Source organism: Colias eurytheme, chromosome 22, assembly GCF_061535395.1.
Source record: "Colias eurytheme isolate Ceu_HAF_F1 chromosome 22, ilColEury1 Martin Lab GWU primary, whole genome shotgun sequence".
NCBI classification, from domain to species: domain Eukaryota; kingdom Metazoa; phylum Arthropoda; class Insecta; order Lepidoptera; family Pieridae; genus Colias; species Colias eurytheme.
The window spans coordinates 5,718,959-5,732,630 of record NC_143001.1 but is presented as its reverse complement, the minus strand read 5'-3'; the positions used below and the strand labels follow the sequence as shown (position 1 = coordinate 5,732,630).

Genomic DNA, 13,672 nt, shown 5'->3' with positions numbered 1-13,672 from the left:
CTGATTTCTAAATTTAACCATGCATTTTTATTAAGGTTTAAGGTTCATTCACCCTTGAATAATAATAAGTATGAGTTTTTTGCTAAATATCTTCAATCCATGACATATGTTACAATTACCTATATAATTACATATTTCATTATCTTCACGAAAACTAAAATCGGCTATTTATCAACAAATTAAGATATTGCTTTGATATGAAAATTATCCATTCTTGCTGAATGAGTTGATTGCATTAAGTCATGCCGAAGGTAGTGGCTGTATTCGCCCTTTTAATTCTATCCCTTACCGGGATAGAATCGGCGAAGATCCTGGCATGGTTTCCAACACCATCAATAAGTCATCAAGTGGTATTTCGTCCCATCATCCACGAACTAGCAAGACGAGGTCACCAGGTAGTACTGATCACTACAGATCCAGTACCATTAGATAAGAGCCTCGCAAATCTAACCCAAATAGATGTCCATGACGTATCATATGCGCATTGGCAAGAAATGCTTATAGACAAAAGACTGGACAAGCAACAAATGATAGCACAAATCAGAGCATTCATAGAAAGATTCACAATTGTGTTTGACAAACAAAATGAAGTGCCAGAAGTGAAACGGATTGTGAACGAAGAAAAGGATAGCTTTGACTTGATAATCACTGAAGCGTGTGTTCGTGTGACTGGCGCGTTGGGACACCACTTCAAGAAACCAGTTGTTCTAATAAGTTCTTTTGGCCTACTAGCTATACAGTATAGTGCTTATGGCGCTCCGTTCCAACCATTCTTGTTCCCAACACCTGACCGGCAAAGGTTATACAATTTGACGCTTGCTGAAAAAGCTACAGAAATAGTAACCATGCTTACACTAGGTGCTATAGTGAGTACAACTGAAGAATATGATTACCAGATAATGAGGAAACATTTTGGTGAAGATGTGCCAAGTTTTGATGATCTGAGTAACCATGTAAAACTGCTGTTGGTGAATGAACATCCACTCTGGGCGGATAATCATCCTGTGGGACCTAATATTAAATATATTGGAGGTGTTCATCAGAAACCGCAAAATGAATTGCCAAAGGTAATAATTACGTTTAATAGATGCAATTTAACATTAATAATGAAGTAATTTCTTGTGCTTTTGATAACGTTTTCTAGCATTTGAACTTAATGCATACTACGAGTAATAATATTTTGTTATTTAAACTTCTACATAAATTTTTAGTGAATAAATGAATATACAAAAATATATCTAGTCAAAAGCTTTGATATTCTTGCTTTGATATCATGTACTTTCTAAACTTCCTTTCTCTTTCTTACTTTAAACCATAAACAAATTATTATAAAAGACAATTCTTCAACAGGACCTGAAACAATACCTGGATTCTTCCAAAAACGGTGTCATATACATAAGTTTCGGTACAAACGTGAAAACTTCTCTATTAGCTCCAGAAGTCATTGAAGCTATGATCAAAGTGCTTTCTCGATTGCCATACGACATTTTATGGAAATGGGACGAAGACCTACCTGGTAAACCGAAGAACATAAAAACAGCGAAGTGGTTCCCGCAAGCAGATCTTTTGAGTAAGTAGCAATGGAAAATGTGTCGTGATGTTAATGAAATAAGGCGTAAATTAGAATGATAGAGTAGATCAAATGAAATTTAATTAGAGATGTTAATAGATGCAGTAGTTTTAGTGATCAAGGAAATTTCAATGGTTCTTAATGAGTACCTAATAATGAAAGCAGATGAAGTTCACGCAATTTCGAAGCATAATTTCATTTGAAATTAAAAAAATATATTTAAATTGGAATTGATAGCAAGCGCGATGTAATTGATTAGAATGGAAATTATCTGTGACAGAATTGGAGCAAAACCTTGAATTTTTTATCAGCACCATAATAATTATATCATTAATCAAATTGATAAAGGAATCGTACTTGCAGTTTCGTAATCTATTTTTAAAACAGAGACAATTTTTATGATGTTAATAATATACTGATGTTAGAATAATAAATAATAATAGTTTAAAAAAACTATAAAACACGCTTTTTATAGAAAACCGAACTAAAAAATAGAAAATTTTATCAAATTTGTGTATTGTCATCGGTCCTCAATAAATCTACAAAGTTTGAACGAAATCTGGCCGTTTAAAGTGGGTCAAAATCGCGCCCAAAGAAGTCGGTTACAAACAAACATACAGGTGAAGCTAATATAAAGCGTGTAAAAAAGGCAGTGTTTTTGTACTATAATATGATCTGTGTCTAATCATTATAAAAAAAGACTAGCGGTCTGCCCCGGCTTCACCCGTGATACCTGTTAACGTTAACTCTCTCCGAGAACCATCCTCGTACTTCAAGGAATATTATTAAAGAAAAACGAAATCGGGTCAGCCGTCCTCGAATTAGAACATTTGGCGATTCATTTTTATTATATAGAGACTAACTGAAATATTATTTATTCTGTGATACTGAAGCATAGTTACCTCATAACCCCATTACTGCATTATATTCAAATAGAACCAGGTATGAATAGAATAAGGGTACATGATAATGCAAGGTTTAATAACAGTAACTCATTCTATTGTTCCCTTGCAGTTCTTTAGTCGCCCTGTAGAATCTTTGTCTTACGTTTATTCATACGATAACATTGTTGTATGATGCTGTTATGGTACCTATAGTTACCTAACGTAATAAATATAATAATTTTTCTGAACATAAGCTATATGGTTTCTTTTAGACATGAATTTAATCACACTGGAACGTGAACAACGAGACACGGATACGGGTCGCCTTGTTCACGTTCAAGTGTTCAGTTCCTACAGAGTATACATCTGTATGTATATTATGTACCTAAGCATATACCTAAAGGTACTTACTAACTAACTTTAAAACGTATTTTGATGCAGTTTTGTATTTTGATTCACTAAAGATACTAACTTTAAAACGTATTTTGATGCAGTTTTGTTTAATAGATAGAATAATTCAAAAGGAAGGTTTTAGTATGTAATTTTAATAGATAGAAAACATAAGTAATGGTTATAGTCAAACCATGCGAAGCCACGGGCGGAGAGCTAGGTAGTTGATTATATTTCTTTGGAAATTGGTCAGCATTTGCTGTCCTGAAAGACTACATCTAAATAAATTCAACGCAAGATTACGGAGACACTGAATAATGATTTGTTACCCAATTCAATGTCTTCTTTTAATACTAATAAATGACGCCAAATTTCAGGACATCCTAAAGTTAAGCTCTTTATAACCCAAGCGGGTTTACAATCAACGGATGAAGCGATCACAGCCGGAGTGCCTGTAATCGGCATGCCTGTATTGGGAGATCAGTGGTACAATGCGGAAAAATATGTACACCACAGGATTGGTCTGAAACTAGATTTGTATACATTGACGGAGGAATCTTTTGAAAACGCCATACAGACTGTTATTGGAGACCCAAGGTAAATATGAACCTACCTAACCTACTAGGTAGGAAAAAACTTACTACCAAAACAAAGAGCGTGTGTGCCGAGCACACGTGTCAGAAGTGAAACTTCTTTGGCAAGATTCAAAGATACCAAATCGTTGCATTACTCCATGATGGTATTGCCATGACGCGACCTTAAAGTTTCAACAAAGCTCTCCGGTGATAATACAATAATATGATTTTATATACATGTAACTAGTACAAATTTTTTTTATAATTTATATCAATTATGTAATGAATTACATTTCTTTGAAATGAGAACTAACAATGAAGCAATATTTCAACAAATATGAATTAATTAAATACTTCTGATCTTTAGCAGAATTTTTATATTTTAAAAGCATATTTTTACTAACTACTTTCATTGTTACAAATTAATTTAAAATCACTCAATTCAGCATTTACTCTATAATTATATCTAAAGTAAAGAATCATCACTAACTTACCATTAAAAATACTGTTAAATAAACAGTCCTTTGTTAAAATTTTAAAGATAAAGCACGAAGATATCTTTTATGTCATCGATATCTTTTGTTCCAAACAAACTTCTTACTATTTATAAAATTCCTGGTGCAAAGATAATACAAGTTCCAAACAAAATAAACTACATATAGATTATTCAACATCCTAAGAATGCAATACAGAGGAAGTTTTATTTGAAAAAGAATAATATTTTCACAAGTACCACTGCACAAGCAAGAAGCACAAATACTTTATTATTTCTTTCATGCTCGAATTAATGCTTGTTATTTTTCGAAAATCCCTGTGGATTTTCAAATAATATGTTTTATTTCAAACTAGCTTATGCCCGAGGCTTCGCCCGCGTTGTGTTTTGACAAAAGGTAGCCTATGTTCTTTCTCAGGGTCTAAAGATTGTCTGTGACAAATTTCATCAAAATCGGTTGAGAGGTTTAAACGGGAAAGCGTGTTACTTTACTTTCACATTTATAATATAGTAGGGAAGTAGGGAAGTAGGGAGTAGGGAGTAGGGAGTAGGGAGTAGGGAGTAGGGAGTAGGGAAGTAGGGATAGTGATAATCTAGCAGATACTAGACTGATCAAAAATATAATATGAAATTGCATTAAAGAATAACTAGCATTTTCTATGCTTTCCATTTTCACAAAATGATAAAGAAAAAATTGATCATTAATTTGTTATGACATTTGGTTAAAATAACGCTAGTCATTCAATCAAAGAGCAGATTCATCCAGATGACTGCGATATAAACATCTTCCTATAATCTGAATTCCGGACTGACCGCTGGCTTGGTCGGTAGTGGTAGCCTTCCAAGCCAGACGTCGCGGGTTCGATTCCCACCCGGGGAAAATATTTGTATGATGAACGTTTGCTCTGTGTCTGGTTGTTAATTATCTATATAAAATATATTAATTTAAATTTATAATATATTATATCATATATGTATGTTTATCAGCCATCTGATTTCTATAACACCAGCGAAAGCTGGAGATTAGATCGTACCGTGTGTGAAAATTGAAAAAAAAATCCTCTCAAATTCTATGAAATAGAACAAACTATGAAATAACATTTATAGAAATCATAAAACGATTTGTTATTACCTTATAGTCCTATCACCTATAAGGTCAAAGTCCATCGTTATTATTATTTACTTAGAATATCATAAAACACTGAATGAAATATTATATCTTCATGAAGCAATCACGCCATGTCCTAAACTGATAAATAAATGGAAATTAATACAATCTATTTTTGAAGTATTTAATAAGATGTTATCATTACTATATGCTAAAATTTTTGATAAGCTTATCCGCTTACCTTGAAACAATTGACTACAAGTTGGGAAATTATTTATTTCTGTAATGTATTTTTAATTATTATAATTACTTTTTTCCTTTTTAATTGACGGTGAATATTTGGTTGTACGGGATGCGTGGAAAATAGAAACTTTTAAGAAAAATAAGTATTTAAAGCGAAGTGTAGCTTTAAGATAAATATTGGAATAATTTTTTTTTAAAGTGAAACTTCTTTAGGTGCGTTGATAGTCAAATTTCAAGGTCGCGTCATGGCAATATCGACACGTCATGGAGTAAAGCGACGATTTTGGTATCTTTCAATATTGCCAAAGAAGTTTCACTTCTGACACGTATGCTCGGCACAAACGCTCTCTTTTCAAAATCATCATAGTAAGGCGAAAATGCTTCTTAAAATCTCGTCTCTTGTCAAATCTATATCCTTAAGATTTTTTCATACAACTTTCTCTTTGCAGTTACAAGAAGAACATGCTAAAACTGAGCGCCATAATGCGTGATGCGCCCATCAAACCACTAGATAACGCTATCTGGTGGATAGAACACGTGATCAAGCACGGTGGTGATCACTTAAGACCACCGGCCATGGGCCTATCGTGGACGGAGTACTATGAAATCAATTTATTACTATCATTATTATTAATAGTACTAACTTTTAATATAACAGTCTTCATGGTGTTACGATTTTTATATAGATCGGTGAGAAAGATGTACACTTTTAATGTTAAAATCAAAAAGAAGTAAATTAGTTTAGTGGTAAGTTGTAAATATGGAAATAAATGTTATTTATGATGCTGTGATTTTATTATCTTCTTTTGTCTTTATTTGTATTTCAATGACGATATAATTATAGCTATAGATATTTCCCGTTCTATTTTTAAAAAGTTATTGTTGTCATTTTACTCCTTAGGCAAAGGGCTTTCGATATCAGTATAAAGTTTTTTGATATCTGCAATAGTTACGGAATAATCGCCTGTGCGCACTTAACGATTACACCCGGTATATTCTAGATCTATATCGCCTATCTGGTGATAAAAATAATGTAGAAAAATATAAGTTATTGTCATTTTATTCACATGTGCAGTTAAATTGAACAAATATTATATGCGCAGTTATGCTAACGTTAACTAAGTTAACAGTAACTAAGTTGACAAACAATCATTTATATCCATCTAGACCGCAACTTAAAAATAAAATGTTTATAATTATCATCGTTCTGATAAAATTCTTATAAAATTAACTCAATAATTTTAAATTTTGATGTCATTCTCCAAGAAGAAAAATATCACTTGAAATTTTGTATTAACTTTATAAATATTTAATATTTATAGAGACTTTTCGTGGAATAATATGAAGCCAGTTTATGGTATTTTTGATCTTCTAATAAGCCATAAGGCTTATTTATTTTACGAGGAAAAAATATCTTAAACACTTTATTTCGTAAGAGCCTTCAAATATGAAAAGTAATATTTTTCACAAGACAAGCATATACAAATTAATTTTATTTTTTCTAATTCAGTACATTATCCACATAGTAACCCCTCCCCTATGTCAAGGAATTAAAAAAGTTCAAAGATAATATGTTGACATCTGCACGCACCTGGCCAGCGTGGTGGATTATGGCTTGTACCTTCGTCGTGGCCCAGCATTGGAAAAATATAGGCCGATGATGATGGTGATGATATGAAATATTAAATAATTACTCTAAGAGAATTGTAGCACTATAAAATAATTAGTTGATTGAGGACAGCTCCCAATAGTATTTAGGATTTAATATTTTTGTTACGGTGTGCCTCAAAAAAATATTTTTACCTATACAAAAATATATTGGCAAATTTGTCCAGGTGTGAAGTCAATCGACACAAAATAATATTCAGGCGGATAAATTTATAAAAAAAAGTCTTTGGCTATCGCGTCTTGAAATTGGCACAAATCTGTTTTTACTAAAATAATTTACCATATTATATTCCTATTATATCTTGTGGTTTATGATTTTATCATATTAGCACACCCCGGACACTCCATACAAAATTACCGTTTTGACACTCCCTACAAAATTAGCGCTTTATGGTTGGTACATATTTTGTGACTAGGTAAAAAAAAATTCGCGTTTTTCTGATGAAATACAATCCGTAAACAGCACAATACAGCTTCTACGAAAAACGATAATCACTGGATAATAAAATTACTTTAAGTCAATTTGATTAATGTTGTCAATCTTCGTTGCGTATCGTCCTTGCAGAAAAATGTGGACCATTTTTAGCCTGATCGTGCGGGGTGAGGTAAGTGTTTAATTTTGGCGGGAGGCGGAGAGTATCCGTTCTGTAGCGTTTAGCTCTTTTGTTTTCTAAATCTAAATTAATATTACTTAGATTAATTTATGTAACAACAAAAAATATATTTTACTATTCTATTGAACCAACCTATAATATGTAAATCTATGCTAAATTTCTAAATAAATATAATACCAAACCTGCTGATCTTAGATGAATTATGGGATTGTTGTGTCTTATGTATCTACCAGGAAGCAATTTGTTTGCTTTTTTAAAGGTAACAAAATAAATACAACAGCATAACAAATGGCACATTTTAATTAGATACATTTTTTATACTTATCATCTAAATGTATGATTATCTAACTTCTTTTAATTTTCTTATTCGTCAATCTTTTAAAACAACGTATAACCAAAACTATTACAATTATCGCAACTAACAAAATGGCTGTCAAGATTGTAAGAAGGAGCAAAATAAGAGGAACTTCATAATACTCAAACGCACTCATGCCTCCAAAAGTTGGAGGACGCAAATGTTTAGCTCCATATTTTATAACATGCTCTATAGACCATACAGCTCGATCTAGTGGTTTTATTGGACTCTCTCTCATTAGATCCCGCAATTTCTTCACATTTTGTTTATATCTGAAACAAAATAAAACATTAACCTTCTAAAATAAACGATAATCGAGTTGGAATGAAAACACTACCAAAAACGAAAGTAGGCACAAAATACAAGATTCACAAACATTATGGTTTAAAGTAGGCATAATTATAAAATATTTATTGATATTTTGAAATAACTATTAACTATTTATAAGGAAAGTCCGGATACTGATTAAAGGTTAGTTTTTTATCTAGCTATATCTGATAAATAAAGGAAAATGATTTAATTAGATGGAAGAAGAAGATAGCACTAATGATTCATATTATAAGCATACATTATTATTTAAAAAAATACTATACATTACCTTGGATCTTCAATAACCGTAATAAGAGCATCCTTAAACTCATCTTCAGTTAGCGACATTATATCCAGTTGTTTGCCAAATTTGAATTTAACATATTTTTCTACATTATACCATTGGTCACCCAACATTGGAAAACCTATTAGGGGTACTGCAGCATTTATAGCTTCGTCTGTTGATTGTAGACCTCCTTGTGTTATAAATAGTTTTAGATTTGGGTGTCCTGAAAGAAAACAGTGTCAATTTCTTAATTTTGGAAGAAGGTTTCTTAGTCCTAAGATAAAGAAAAAGTTTATTTGGGCCATAGCATATTATATTTATAAAGAAATACTTACTTAGAAGATCAGATTGAGGGAACCATTTAGAAAATTTAATATTCTTCGCTTGTATTGGCACCTTATCATCGTCCCATTTCCACAGAACATCATAGGGTAGTTGTTTTAATACATTGGCCATCGCTTGAATGCTTTCACGAGGAAGAACTGATGGTATAATGTTTGTTCCAAAACTTATGTATATGACACCATCCTTAGATGAATCTAAGAATTCCTTAATATCCTGGAAGATAAGATATGTAACGTAAAATTTAACTAAGACTAGCGGTCCGCCCCGGCTTCGCCCGTGGTACATGTTTACGTTTTCTCTACATAAGAACCATCCACGTACTTCAAGGAATATAATAAAAAAGAATTATCGAAATCGGTTCAGCCGTTCTCGAGTTATGCGCTTACCAACACATTTTGCGATTCATTTTTATATATAAGATTATATTATATATTTAAAATATCAATAAAGTTTAGCCTTTAATTACCTTTGGCAATTCACTTTCCGGTCTGTAATACATCCCACCTATATAAACAATATTCGGGGCAACTGGATGGTTGTCAGCCCAAATATGATGTTCGTTTAACATCAACATATCCGCATTCATAAACAACTCTGCCAAGCTTGGTAAATCTTCTCCGAAATTTCGTTTCATCATTTGATAATCATTTTCCTCCGTTGTCATTATTAACCTCTGTAGGAATATTGATATGAACATTTCTTTCGCCTTTTCCCACATTGTCAAATTGTATACCCTGACTCTTCCGCTGCTTGGATATAATAGTGGATGCATGGGTGCTCCGAATAAATCGTATTGCGCTGGAACTGCACCAAATGAGCTAACCATAACAAGAGGAGCTTTGAAAATATGACCCAAAGCTATAGTAGGACGTACACATGCCTCAATAAGGACAATGTCAAATTTATCGTATTCTTCCTTTATTAACCGCTGCACTTCAGGAGTTTGTATTTGTTTTTCAAATGTTTTGGTTATCAATTCAAACATCAAAACTATGTTTCGTAAGACATCATCTTTATCTCCTGTATGGCTGTTGAACATTTCTTGCCAGATTTCATAAGATATATCATGAACATCGATCTCTGTAAAATTTGTAGGTGTTTTTCCTTTCGGGAATGCCGGGTCTGGTGTGATGACTACTACTTCATGACCTCTTTTCGCTAGTTCATGTGTGAGCGGGCGGAACGCTAGCTGGTGACTTATAGATGGCATCGGGAACACAGCTAGAATCCTTGCAGAGTCCACGAACGAACCACACACAACACATATTGTAAATATTATTTTTATCGTCCGCCACATTATTTGGGAATACAGAAACTAATAGTACATTAAATTTATGGCACTCAATCAATGCTTTATCACTAATTTTATCTATTTTACAAGCCGATAAGTGAACACTAATTGGATTTTTATAAAGTTCGCATATCTGGGTTAAAAATTACTTCGTTTGATAATGGATTGAATCTTGCAATTATGTGTAAATCATATGCGATAATTGTTGCACGGGTTTTTAACATGACGTATTATCTAATAATGTTTTCATGGAAAATAATCTACAAAACATTATAACAGCAAAACGATGAAGTTGATGCAAAGATATACCGATTGCAGCAACTCAGTTTGCTATAATAAATATTATATCGTATGCCTAAAGCACAAAACTAAACTACTAGATGCTGTTCACTAGGCAGAGTAATTAAAGTCTGATATCGTTGTAACAACAACAAACTTTTAGTCTATCAAATGTAAATCATTATACTCGAGAACGGCTCAACCAATTTATTATTTTTACCAGCTATTTTTCAACGTTTTTGCTAAGACACAAGGAAGGTTCTTATGGAGAGAAACCACAAAAAGGTCCAATAGGACAGAATAACGTCTACCTGGGCAGCTAGTAGGTAACTACGTTAAAATTTTAAAGCATTAAGGCGGAGTCGAGAATTAAAAATGTAAAGCTATTTCGTCTTAGAATTATTAGTTCGTGAGCATGCGATCAAACTTCTCGTCGTTGTTTTTTGAGATTTCTTGCTGCCAAGATAATGCTTATTATTATTTATGAAATAATTGGGTGTAGATGGGTATCTTTAAAACTAATGATGATAGGTACTTAAACTCTAATGAAAATGAAACGAAATTTGTTACATTTTAACAAAGGGGAAAATTGTTTATCTTTAATTAAATTTAATCAATAAATAATGCATGATAATATAGCTAAATAAAATTTCTACGGATTGTGCAGTAATCATGACACGATAAAATTATTAACATGCGCAATGGTTATTATAACTTTCATAGGGGGTAATCTTGAATATTATTAAATACTAGCTGTGCCCGGCGGCTTCACCTGCAGTGCTCCGCTCCTGTTGGTCTTAGAGCGTATACGCACTATGCGGGTAACCGCATTGCGGGTAGCCGTCCAGCTGACCGCAAGCACAATTATGTACGTAATATTCATTTCTATGCGCACTGTGCGGTCTGCGGTAGCCGCATCGCAGTGCGCATAGAAATGAATATTACGTACATAATTGTGCTTGCGGTCAGCTGGACGGCTACCCGCAATGCGGTTACCCGCATAGTGCGTATACGCTAGCGTGATGCCTATAGCCTATAGCCATATCCGATAATTGGACTATCTATAAGTCCAATTTGTGTTAGAATGTGTTAGAGCGTATACGCACTATGCGGGTAGCCGCATTGCGGGTAGCCGTCCGGCTGACCGCAAGCACAATTATGTACGTAATATTCATTTCTATGCGCACTGTTCGGTCTGCGGTAGCCGCATCGCAGTGCGCATAGAAATGAATATTACGTACATAATTGTGCTTGCGGTCAGCCGGACGGCTACCCGCAATGCGGCTACCCGCATAGTGCGTATACCTACGCTCTTAGAACACAGAATTTTTTTTTCAAATCGGATCAGAAGTTTATGAGATTATTAATATAATAGGTATTAGTATAGATTTTTTTATGCATTTTTTACCACAACTTTTCCTTACTTGTCCTTAATAATTGCAAAAGTGTGTTTGATCCTTTTTTTGTCTTTCCTCTTCGTCGCAAAGCAGCGATTTCTTGATATTAATGGTTGTATTATGTACCTACCAAGATAGTGAGAGCTAGAGAATGACATATTGGCTACTTCTTAGCGCGGTGGAACATCTGAATTACTTATAAATATTTCACTGTACAGGTGAAGCCGCGGGCGGAAAGCCAGCTATAGATAGATATATAATTCAACATGAGGGTTGTTTTAAGTTCTAAGATTCTTTGAAAAGGGTTTCTCTCATCGATACGATTTCAAAGAAACATGCAGTACATGAAATATGGGTAATTGCTTCACTCAGCTAATTAATACCATTTAAATAGAAACACACCTTGCAGAAGAGCAACGTTTTCCCAGTAATAAACTGTACTTTTTGTCAAAATATTACATACTAGCTGCGCCCCGCGGTTTCACCCGCGTAGCTCCGCTTCTGTTGGTATTGGCGTGATGAATGATGTGATGAATTTCAGATTAATAATATCAGTATAAAATAAAGGTTATAATAAAATGTACTTCTAAAAGATATAATTAGGTTTAGTTGTAGAAAATAATATATGATTTTGGTTGTAGAAGAGACTTTTTTTTTTCTTTTTTATACTGCTAGAATTGAGAACTTGCTGGCGTTAATTTAATTGATTTCTTTGTTTATTGAAACTGGTAAGTACTTAGTACATTCCTTTAATTATTATTCTGATTATTTTTCCGACCCAAATATCGACCAATAGAATTGCACCATTCGACGTCACGTGGTACAACCTACATGGTATTATACTGATAATTTTTTGAAAATTTTCTCTGGTCGTTGACGTCAAACTGACAGGTTCAATTCAATTGTGAAATTATTGGCCGACATTTGGGACGGAAAAATAATCCCCCGAATACCACACGAGCTTCAAAATTATCTGGCATTTCCCTGCAAACAAATAAAGTCGTCAAGTTTATCAGGAAAAATCACTCGCGCTTCGCGCTCGTGATTTTTTAACCTTGACTAAAAACTTGACTCCTTCATTTGTTTGCAACGAACCTATCGGAAAATACCCGATAATTTTGAAGCTCTTGTGGTATTATAAGTGAATATTTTCAAGTTAAAAGTGACGTTTAAAAGATGGATTTACTAAATAATCACAACATCAAACCGATATATTAATAGGAAAATTTACGTAAACAAGTGGATCAAAGGCTGTAATATTGCTAATATTTTACGGCAGGAATTCTAAATGCGCTGTTTATTTAGTTTTTATTCACAGCTGTTGCTCGTGAAAAGCAACAGGCGTTCTAAATTGAACATTCATTCACAATTTTAATTTATATTTTAGTAGCTGATAATAGAGAGAGAGAGTTCATAATTAATAAATTTTAAAATGATTATCACTGTGTCTTTCTTTTGTAGATAATAATCTGTACTACTTATTTATATTATAAAGTGGTTGTTTCTTTGGATAAATGCTAATCTCAGTGACTTCTAGTTCAAATTCAAACAACTAAAAAAAGTGGAGGGTCAATGAAAAATATTCCTTTTGATAGCAAACGAATCGTCTAGCATTAAATAATATTTATTCTTATCTATACCGGATTATTCAGATAAATGTCTTAAAATTAGGTCAGAGTTAGATATTTCCATGGCGAATATTATAATTGATAGCATCATATTATGAATGACCATATACAGCATTTTATGAGTGTTTAAGTGTAAATCTAGTTTCTACAATGACCTAGTTATTTATATTGACCTAGGGAATGATAGTGTATATCTCATATGTTATAATATGCATGTTACAAAATTATACCTACAGT

General features: G+C 33.0%; 2 protein-coding genes across 2 annotated transcripts; one reads left to right on the top strand and one right to left on the bottom strand.

The window, feature by feature from the left end:
- Window positions 1-240: 240 nt before the first annotated feature.
- On the top strand, window positions 241-6,020 carry LOC149898713 (UDP-glucosyltransferase 2-like). Its single transcript, XM_090114991.1, has 4 exons — window positions 241-1,067; window positions 1,351-1,570; window positions 3,222-3,441; window positions 5,713-6,020. Exons 1-4 carry the CDS (start codon window positions 243-245, stop codon window positions 5,996-5,998), a joined length of 1,551 nt encoding a protein of 516 aa, XP_089971117.1. The 5' UTR covers window positions 241-242; the 3' UTR covers window positions 5,999-6,020.
- A 2,474-nt stretch (window positions 6,021-8,494) lies between these two features.
- Window positions 8,495-10,144, bottom strand: LOC149898712 (UDP-glucosyltransferase 2-like). Its single transcript, XM_090114822.1, has 3 exons — window positions 9,307-10,144; window positions 8,831-9,053; window positions 8,495-8,718 (listed from the first exon to the last, which is right to left on the bottom strand). The coding sequence occupies exons 1-3, from the start codon at window positions 10,135-10,137 to the stop codon at window positions 8,495-8,497; spliced, it is 1,278 nt and encodes a 425-aa protein (XP_089970948.1). The 5' UTR covers window positions 10,138-10,144.
- Window positions 10,145-13,672: the final 3,528 nt, after the last annotated feature.

Excerpts from the sequence above, each read along its gene's own strand:
- LOC149898712 (XM_090114822.1), bottom strand. The coding sequence starts at position 10,137 with ATGTGGCGGACGATAAAAATAATATTTACAATATGTGTTGTGTGTGGT. Across the intron at positions 9,054-9,306 it reads CGGAAAGTGAATTGCCAAAG|GATATTAAGGAATTCTTAGA; the intron begins GTAATTAAAGGC and ends CTTATCTTCCAG. Across the intron at positions 8,719-8,830 it reads CCCTCAATCTGATCTTCTAA|GACACCCAAATCTAAAACTA; the intron begins GTAAGTATTTCT and ends GTTTTCTTTCAG.
- LOC149898713 (XM_090114991.1), top strand. The coding sequence starts at position 243 with ATGCCGAAGGTAGTGGCTGTATTCGCCCTTTTAATTCTATCCCTTACC. Across the intron at positions 1,068-1,350 it reads CGCAAAATGAATTGCCAAAG|GACCTGAAACAATACCTGGA; the intron begins GTAATAATTACG and ends ATTCTTCAACAG. Across the intron at positions 1,571-3,221 it reads CCCGCAAGCAGATCTTTTGA|GACATCCTAAAGTTAAGCTC; the intron begins GTAAGTAGCAAT and ends GCCAAATTTCAG.